This window comes from Artemia franciscana, chromosome 2, assembly GCF_032884065.1.
Source record: "Artemia franciscana chromosome 2, ASM3288406v1, whole genome shotgun sequence".
Lineage (NCBI taxonomy): Eukaryota > Metazoa > Arthropoda > Branchiopoda > Anostraca > Artemiidae > Artemia > Artemia franciscana.
In genome coordinates this window covers 41291876-41302006 of record NC_088864.1, presented here as the reverse complement: position 1 = coordinate 41302006, position 10131 = coordinate 41291876, and the positions used below count along the sequence as shown (strand labels likewise).

The window sequence follows — 10131 nt, the reverse complement described above, 5'->3', positions numbered from 1 at the left end:
GGGCCTTCGAATAGAAAATAATAACTTTAAGATACCAATTTGATTGAGCTTAACTAGGATGTGTATAAATACACATGCTTCACATTCCAACACTAGAGACGCCATGGCTTGATTTTTTTTTTTTCAGCAGTTAATCAAACAGTTCGTGGTAACGAACTGTAGTAAGGAGCGATCCGGCTCAATAGTAACCAAAACTCTAAAAAATTGAATTTTGATATCAATAGCTACATCAAAAGAATCGCATTTTAATGCTGATTTTAAATATATAAGTTTCATCAAGTTTAGTCTTAGCCATCAAAAGTTACGAGCCTGAGAAAATTTGCCTTATTTAGGAAAATAGGGGGAAACACCCCCTAAAAGTCGTAGGATCTTGACGAAAATGAAACCATCAGATTCAGCGTATCAGAGAACCCTACTGTAGAAGTTTCAAGCTCCTATCTACAAAAATGTGGAATTTTGCATTTTTTGCCCGAAGACAAATCACGGGTGCGTGTTTATTTGTTTGTTTTTTTTTTTTTTTTTCCCCAGGGGTCATCGTATCGACCAAGTGGTCCTAGAATGTCGCAAGAGGGCTCATTCTAACGGAAATGAAAAGTTCTAGTGCCCTTTTTAAGTGACCAAAAAAATTGGAGGGCATCTAGGCCCCCTCCCACGCTCATTTTTTTCCCAAAGTCAACGGATCAAAATTTTGAGATAGCCATTTTGTTTAGCATAGTCGAAAATCCTAATAACTATGTTTTTGGGGATGACTTACTCCCCCACAGTCCCTGGGGGAGGGGTTGCAAGTTACAAACTTCAACCAGTCTTTACATATAATAATGGTTATTGGAAAGTGTACAGACGTTTTCAGGGGGATTTTTTTGGTTTTGGGGGTAGGGTTGAGGGAGGGGGCTATGTGGGAGGATCTTTCCTTGGAGAAATATGCCATGGGGGAAAAAAATTCAATGAAAAGGGCGCAGGACGAATCTGGTCACATTAGAAAAAAACGTCAAATTAAGAGCTTAATATACAATGCTGGGTGTTCGGAGCCTCTCTATTATGGAGTATAATTTGAAAATAACACAACTATACGAGCGATAAAACATATATACCACAACCATAACTACTGCTAAGAGATAACACAACTATAAAGCGAAAACAGGTGAAAACTAACGGGAAAATAAACGAATTAAGAGGTGGAAGGGGCCCAGAGAAAAACTATAATCCTTTTTCAATTTTGAGCCTAACTTCCGCAAAGGAGTAATAATGTCAGAAGCCCCGAAATACCGAATTATTTTCTTTTCAAACAGTTCGTGGTAAGGAACTGTAGTAAGGGGCGACCCGGCTCAATAGTAAACGAAACTCTAAAAAACGGAATTTTGATGCTAAAAGATACATCAAAAGATTCGAATTTTTACGCTGATTCTAAATATTAAGTTTCAATTAATTTAGTCTTTGTTATCAAAAGTTACGAGCCTGAGAAAATTTGCCCTATTTTGGAAAAAAGGGGGAAACATCCATTAAAAGTCATAGAATCTTAACGAAAATCACACTATCGCATTCGGTATATCAGAGAACTCTATAGCAAAAATTTCAAGCTCCTATCTAAAAAATATGGAATTTTGTATTTTTTGCCAGAAGACAAATCACGGGTGCGTGTTTATTTATTTGTTTTTTTTTTTTTTTTCCCAGGGGTCATCTTATCGACCAAGTGGTCCTAGGATGTCGCGAGAGGGCTCATTCTAACGGAAATGAAAAGTTCTAGTGCCCTTTTTAAGTGACCAAAAAATTGGAGGGCAAATAGGCCCCCTCCCATGCTCATTTTTTTCCAAAAGTCAACAGATTAAAATTTTAAGATAGCCATTTTGTTCAGCATAGTCGAAAACCATAATAACTATGTCTTTGGGAATGACTTACTCCCCACAATCCCTGAGGGAGGGGCTGCAAGTTACAAACTTTGACCAGTGTTTACATATAGTAATGGTTATTGGGAAGTGTACAGACGTTTTCATGGGGATTTTTTGGTTTGGGGGGTGGGGTTGATGGGAGAGGGCTTTGTGGGAGGATCTTTCCTTTGAGGAATATGTCACGGGGGAAGAAAAATTCAATGAAAAGGGCGCAGGATTTTCTAGCATTACTATAAAAAAAAACAATGAAAAAATAAACATGAAAACGTTTTTTCAAATGAAAGTAAGGAATAGCATTGAAATTTAAAACGAACAGAGATTATTACGCATATGAGGGGTTCTAAAAATACTTTAGCATAAAGAGCGAGGTATTTAGGAGGAGATAGATACCTCGCTCTTGATGCTAAAATATTTTTAGTGATTTCAACTATTTATTCTACGGCCTTTTTGATTCAGGGGTCATTCTTAAAGAATTGGGACAAAACTTACGATTTAGTGTAAAGAGCGAGGTATTAACGAGGGTACAAACCCCCTCGTACACATAATAAAAATATAAGAATATAAAAGTTTGTTACGTAAGTTAATTCTTAAGTTACGTATATTTTTTACTAATAAAAACGTTCGTTGAATATTAAAAGTTCTAGTAGCCTTTTTAAGTAACCGAAAAATTGGAGGGCAGCAAGGCCTCCTTCCCCACCCCTTATTTCTCAAAATCGTCAGATCAAAACTAAGAGAAAGCCATTTAGCCAAAAAAAAATTAATATACTAATTTCATTTCAATAATTTATGTGCGGAGAGCCAAAATCAAAAATGCATTAATTCAAAAACGTTCAGAAATTAAATAAAAAAAACTAGTTTTTTTAACTGAAAGTAAGGAGCGACATTAAAACTTAAAACGAACAGAAATTACTCCGTATATGAAATGGGTTGTCCCCTCCGCAGTCCCACGCTCTTTACGCTAAAGTTTTTCATTGTTTTAAAAAGTAGAATTGTGGCAAAGAGTCAAACTTTAGCGTAAAGAGCGTGGGACTGCGGAGGGGACAACCCATTTCATATACAGAGTAATTTCTGTTCGTTTTAAGTTTTAATGTCGCTCCTTACTTTCAGTTAAAAAAACTAGTTTTTTTTATTTAATTGGTGTACCAAATTGATTCAACAATGCAGCCGATCTTCTTTTGAATTTCTTCTGCTGTTCGTCTATCAAAATTAAACTTGACTGGTAAGAATAGTTCTGTTACCATGTTTGGTTCTAAGATCGGATCACATAACTTTTAAATCCATTAAATTTATTTTATGCAATTTTGACTTTTTTACAACCCCGACATTCCTAACTACGACTATGTAACCGTTATAATCTATATTAAAGATCTTAAGCTCAATTGAGCAACACAAACAGAAGAAAAATCCAAATAAGATTACATACCTGAATCCATTTTGTTTTACTCCATGAAAGAAGAATCCTTCTTCTTCTTCATGAGGGTCAAACACAAGTTGAGATTCGCTGACAGGTTTAACAACCAACCTATTCGAATTTTCGTTCCGGTTCACTGGACGGATTCGTACGACTACTTTCATATTCCCCCTGGCCTGCCGAACAACTGCTTTTAGCGGAACTAGTGCAGGCGTAGTGGAAGCACCTATTTTAATCTTAGGTTTCCCACCTCCTGATAATCGTCTGTTCTTTGTAATTCTGGTCATTTTCAACAAGACACCTGCAAATATTAGAGTTAATATCAAAACATACAAAATCACAAACATAATAAAATTTCACTATATAATAATAAAATGAAGATTGGAGAGAACAAGTTATAATTCCAAAATTAAAATGTCTGACTTGAGCCCCTCCTGTAGCTACTTAGACTGGTAAATATGGAATAAGAAAAGCTGTCAGATGAACATCTTCCAGTGTCAACTTATTGGTGCTGTATAGTTTTTGTTTCTTATTATGAAAGGCCTACGCCAAATGGCAGAACAATTACTTGAAAAAGATTAACTGGAATTCTATGTCTTGTTATGTGTTAATGGTCTAGACACAAGTCAAATTTGTGCCCCCACCCTCTAAAGTCACACTTGTGAATAAAAACAAGATTATGGCCATATTGCCAACAATGTACCCCATGAGTAATTTTGTGAGTTGAAAATGTTTAACTTTCAAGCATGAAATTTCTGATAGAATAACAACACCAAAGAATAAAGGCATAATTATTTAAAATTAGAAAATATGGAAGCTTGGAACGTCAATTTTCCTATCACTATGACAAACTTGAAAAAATATAAAAAACATAACATTAGTATACAATAATTGGAAACAAACTGGCACCGATACTGGCTATTTAAACCAATTTCTCGCCATTTCAAGTTTCTGCTTAAGTAATACGCTTTCAATTTAGTAATGTCAATTATTAATTAATTCATATCAATTATAAACACAACGCCTTTTTTTTAAAGCAAAATTAACAAAGAAACTCGGCGCTCAGATATATGTAGAGCTGCCAATCGGTCTCACAGAAATAATTCAACTCAGCTCACTGTCAGCGCCTTAGTTCGCAGCAATTTCACTTGCACAAAGGAAGTGGGTAACAGGGATGAAGTTAAACAAAACAGAAAGAAAATAATTTCCTTCGTCATAAAAGACAATTTTTTTCAAATTTCTTTTCTTGGCTTACGAATCAATGATAATATTTATGTATCTAGTTTGGCATATTATAACGTGAAAATTTCATCGTTATAGTTTCTTTTAGTTTTGCATATATTAGCTTTGTACAATATTTTTTTTTCAACAATTCTATTAAATCCCTTTTCTTGTATTCTTGAACCGCGAAAAGTACTCAACATATGTCACTCCAATAGATTTCAGTGATAAATATGTTATTCTAGGGCAATAGCTCGGATCATCCTATGGGGGGGGGATCGTCACAAAATAAGAAACCTAGTGGTGCTAGTTTTATTTCATTAACCTATTTCCTACGATGGAGCTGCTAATAAACCCTGTTACCCAATGTTCAACTTTTAAGCATATAATTTGTAATTGCCTAATCAAGAGCAAAGACTTGGGTCTAATGCGCAGTTTGTTATATTAGAAAAGATGAAAACTTGGAACGGCAGTTTTTCCGAAATAGAATCTCGAAATTTGCCGCCTCTGTAGTAGCCGACAAATCGGTAACAGTTTAGGAGAGCAGATCTCCTTAAGGGAACACTTTAATGAGATAGATATAGTTCCATTGGATTCCTTTTTTATGCCCTTCTTCAGCATAATAGTCATCGCCCTCATAATGCATCTCCTCCCTAGATGGTCTCGCATATAACTCTGATAATATATTTCTCTGTTAATGAATCTATTTATACATTATAATGGGTTTTCTGCAATCAAAACCCAATTTTTGTCTGCGATTAAATGCAACATTTACGAAAAAACTAATTGAAACAATTTGAAGTGTGGATGATAATGGAAGGAAACCATATAATCTGATTGAGAGAAACATACTGGGTATTATAAAGTTATAATTTCATTGTTTTAGTGTTTTCCTCTGACTTTTTTTATATGTTCCTGGGGCTATACCAAGAACCATCAGGGGGGAATGCATTGTCAGGGTAACAAATAGTAATATTGAAATGGAGCATAAAGTAAGGAATCTAATGGGGCGTTTGTGTGTTATACACCACTCACTCAATTGCTTCATTTCTTAGAACCTGTTTAATTGACTCTTAATCCTAATGAAATATAAAAAAAATGAAGAAAATATAATACTGTAGAAACAAATTTGGGCTATATATTTGCACATTGGGGGGGGGGGAGGTTGGTGGAAAGTATAACGAAGTAGATCTACATTCAAAACGAGTTAGGTACAATTGTTCTGCAAATCATACAACAAGAATGGTTTTCTAACTTCAAACTGTCCAAATACTCCCCCCCCGCAAAAAATATAGATGTCCCATCTATTCTGTCACTTGTCTTTCTTTTGTCCCACGCTAAGCTGAAAGAAACTAACGAAGAAACCGGTTTGTTCTCAAGTTTTAGACAGCGTAAACTTGAGTGTGTGGCATAAAATACACAGGTACCTCTAATGGCACTACTTTTATTTTTCTAAGAAATTTTCTTCGGAAGAGCTGCTCTCCTAGACCTACAAACCTGATGTTAAAATCAAGTAAGCGCCAATGTCATGCATAAATTTTGGCTTTTTTTTACTGAAAGATGTGACTGTGGTATGGATTAGGCATCATGGACAAAGGGAAAGATTCAGTAACACTTTCCTATCCGTTATAAACAGGTAAAAGTCCTGAATTTATCTGATTAAATTTATGTAAGGTATTAAATAAAATAAAAAGTTTTTTTATTTTGAAAATAAAAAAAAGTTTTTTTTTAACTAAAGTTAGGAGCGACATTAAAACTTAAAACGAACGGAAATTATTCCATATGAATGGGGCTATCCTCTCCTCAACGACCCGCTCTTTACACTAATTTTTTTTTTATTGTTTTATAAAGTAGATTTGTGGGAAAGAGTCAAACTTTAGCGTAAAGAGCGGGGCGTTGAGGAGGGGACAGCACATTTCATATACGGTCTAATTTCTGTTCCTTTTAATTTTTGATGTCACTCCTTACTTTCAGTTAAAAAAAAACTTGTTTTTCTTATTTAATTTCTGAACGTTTTTGAAATAATACAGGTTTTGATTTTGGCTCACCGTACACGAACAATTAAAACGAAATTTGCATATTCATTTTACTTTTTTTTTGGCTAAATGACTTTCTCAAGGTTCTGATCGGACGATTTTGAGAAAAAACGGTAAGGGAGGGGGCCTAGTTGCAGTACCACCCCAATTTTTTTGGTTACTTAAAAAGGCCATTAGAACTTTTAATTTTATTTACGAACGTTTTTATTTGTAATAAATATACGTAACTTACAAATTAACTTATGTAACGAACTTCTATATTCGTATATTTTTATTGCGTATATGAGGGGGTTCTCCCCCTCGTCAATACCTCGCTCTTTACACTAAAGTTCAAATTTTGTTCCAATTCTTTAAGAATTACCCTGAATCACAAAGGCTGTTTAATTAGAATAAATAGCTCTTTTGAAATTACTAAAAATACTTTAGCGTAAGGAGTGAGGTACTGAGGAGGGTACGAACCACCTCATACATGCAATAAGTTCTGTTCGTTTTATGTTTTAATGCTGCTCCTTACTTTCAGCTGAAAATTTTTTTTTTCATATTTAATTTCTCATAGTTTTTTTTTAATAATGCAGGAAAATCCAGCGCGCCCTTCAAGTAAATTATATTCCCCGTTATAAACTTCTCCATGAAAAGATCCTCTCTCGCAACCCCCTCCTCCTGACCCCCCGACCACCAGAAAAATTCCTCCATGAAAACGTCTGTATACTTCCCAATAACCAATGCTATATGAAAACAATGGGCAAAGTTCATAACTTGCAGCCCTTCCCCCCGAAGACTGTGGGAGGTTAAGTCGTCCTCAAAGGCATAGTCATTAGGTGTTTCGACTATGCTGAACAAAACGACTATCTCAAAATTTTGATCCGGTGACTTTGGAAAAAAATGAGCGTGGGAGAGGGCCTGGTTGCCCTCCAATTTTTTTTGTCACTTAAAAAGAGCACTGGAAATTTTAATTTTCGTTAGAATAAGCCCTCTTACGACATTCTAGGACCACCAGGTTGACACCATCACCCCTGAAAAAAAAAATAATAAAAAATAAACCTGCATTTGTGATCACGCAAAACACGCAAAAAATACAAATCTCCACTTTTTTCAGATAGGAGCTTGGAACCTCTACAGTAGGGTTTTCTGATACGCCGAATCTGATGGTGTGATTTTCATTAAGATTTTATAACTTTTAGGGGGCGTTTCGCCCTTTTTTCGAAAATAAGGCAAACTTCCACAGGCTCGTAACTTTTGGTGAGTAAAACTAAGTTTGATGAAACTTATATATTTAAAATCAGCATAAATATCCGATTCTTTTGGCGTATATATTGGTATCAAAATTCCGTCTTTTTTTAGAGTTTCTGTTACTACTGAGCCGGGTCGCTCCTTACTGAAGTTCGTTGCCACGAACTGTTTGAAAATTCAAGTTTACGGGCTTTTTGCTACCTTGGAAAGTAATTGAGTTAGGAGAATGAAACTTGCAGAATGCATTCATATTTTTAAAAATCTCCAGGGACGATATTTTGTAGCATCTACCTCCATTCATCCCTCCTGGGGATGCTGACTTTTGATGACCATTAACAAACTAGTTATTAAAGTGAAACCTAGCAAAATAAATATTCTGCTCGAATGAAGCGCTAGAAAAGTGTTTTGATCCTCATACCTTTGCTCAATCCTAATTTATAAGATTTTAAAGACTTTTACAATTATTTCTTAAGTTTGGAGAGAACCCTTGACGTGGCTTAAAATTCCATCACGATAACAGGAATTGCATTTTTCAAAAAGCTTCAGCCAATAAAAAATAGACTGAAAACTCAAAATTAAGGTAAAACATTTTTGTCAAAATTTAGTCATATATGCAATCTTGCAAGCTCTAAAAATAAGACAAGGGTAGACATAGACGCTGGCAATGCTTTCCCAGTGTGTATTTTGGAACCTGGAGTCGTTCCTCAAGGTTTCATTCACCTAAGTTAATTACCTTCAAAAATAACAGTAAGCTCCTAAACTGGAATTTATATTCATTATATCCAGGGTCAGGAAGGGGCGGCTAGAGGTGGCAAGCGCGTTGGGCAGCACAACCGAGGGGCGGCAAAATAAGCTTAAATTATAATATTTTTGGGCAAAAATTATAATATTTACAGTGTTGTTGGTGCTACAGGAGGCGCCACAGTCTACTTTACCCCCATCCCCTTAAAGAGATCCTAACTCCTGCTCTGGTAAGATTCCAATCAACAGAAAAAGAATAGGAAAAACATTCGACTACATACTCTTAGCTGCATAAGTCGCTAATGTCCACAAAAAGAAAACAAATCCTCTCCAGTAATTGTGAGAAATCCAACAGCCAGGCTATATCATATGAAATTACAACAAGTATGACATCCATTATTCATTATCCATTACTAACTATAAGTACATCTGATCTAATGGCCTTACGAAAGAATTTAAACGAAAATAATTTTGCCAACCCAGATTGAACATTTCCTTTGGGAATTGCATCATAAAATGACAGAAGTTCTATATTGGGCTGCCAATTTTTAAGAAATAACGTTCACCAGGTGGCACATACCAAGCATGATGGAATTGTACGGCACACATGGCACTCCAAAATGTACACTAGGTAGCGGAAAGTGGGCGACCCCTCGAAGTTCTGAGTAAACTATCATTATATTTAATCACCTGGGACACGAACAGAAATTATTCCGTATATGAAAGAGGTTGTCCCCTCCAAAACGCCTCGCTCTTTCCGCTAAAGTTTTTACTGTTTTAAAAAGTAGAGTTGTGAGGAAGAGTCACACTTTAGTGTAAAGAGCGAGGCGTTGAGGAGGGGACCTTTCATATACGGAATAATTTCTGTTCGTTTTAAGTTTTAATTTTGCTCCTTACTTGCAGTTAAAAAACTTTTTTAAAACGTTTTTTTTATTTAATATAAGTTAAGAATACAAGTTTTTACTTATCCTTTACTCTAATAACTTAGTTTTGCATTAATTCATTAGTATTTGCATTATATATTATTAGTATTGGCATTAATTTATAAAAAAAATTCTTTTCGTTTCCTTTTTTGGCATGAAAGGTTTTTTTTCCATATACGATAAATACAACAAAATTTGAAGCAAAGTTTTGAATGTAAATAATCACACCATTAGGCTTAAGTATATGATAACTTATGCAAGGTGCTAACGATCAACCACCACCACAAGAAAAGACAAAAAAACACACACAAAAAAACAACAAAAAAGTGCATATTACAAACGTGAGTATTTTTGGGGTGGCAAATTGGAACATTTTGCTTTTGAAGTTTGTTACCTGTACAGTACCCCCCCTCGTGACTGTAAATCGTAAGATGACAAAATACAAACTGTTCGATCTTGTCCTAGCATCATTTTAGGGGGACCCCTTATGGCCATCAGTAGTTATTAAAACCACCAAAGACCAGAAAAATCAAGCTAGATATCTAGTCTTTTGCTATTGTACCCATTCTGAGCATAATATAAGTGAAACACATTTCCGCAACTGGAATGACCACTTTAAAGAAGCTTGTACAAGGACAGATAAAGATGTAAATAAAGCTTTTGAAAAGCAGCACTTATTCCCT

The 10131-nt window shown here is 35.1% G+C and overlaps 1 protein-coding gene across 2 annotated transcripts in view; it reads right to left on the bottom strand.

Moving 5' to 3' along the window:
* LOC136041674 (kinesin-like protein KIF18A) overlaps positions 1-8941 on the bottom strand; it is a 65653-nt gene extending 56712 nt beyond the window's left edge. For both annotated transcript variants that reach the window (XM_065726396.1, XM_065726404.1), the window contains exons 1-2: positions 8807-8941; positions 3310-3598 (exon numbers count right to left, since the gene is read on the bottom strand). In XM_065726396.1, coding sequence (XP_065582468.1) covers positions 3310-3584 — 275 coding nt within the window. In that variant the 5' untranslated portion in view covers positions 3585-3598; positions 8807-8941. The remainder of the gene's footprint in view (positions 1-3309; positions 3599-8806) is intronic.
* Between the last annotated feature and the right edge of the window lie 1190 nt (positions 8942-10131).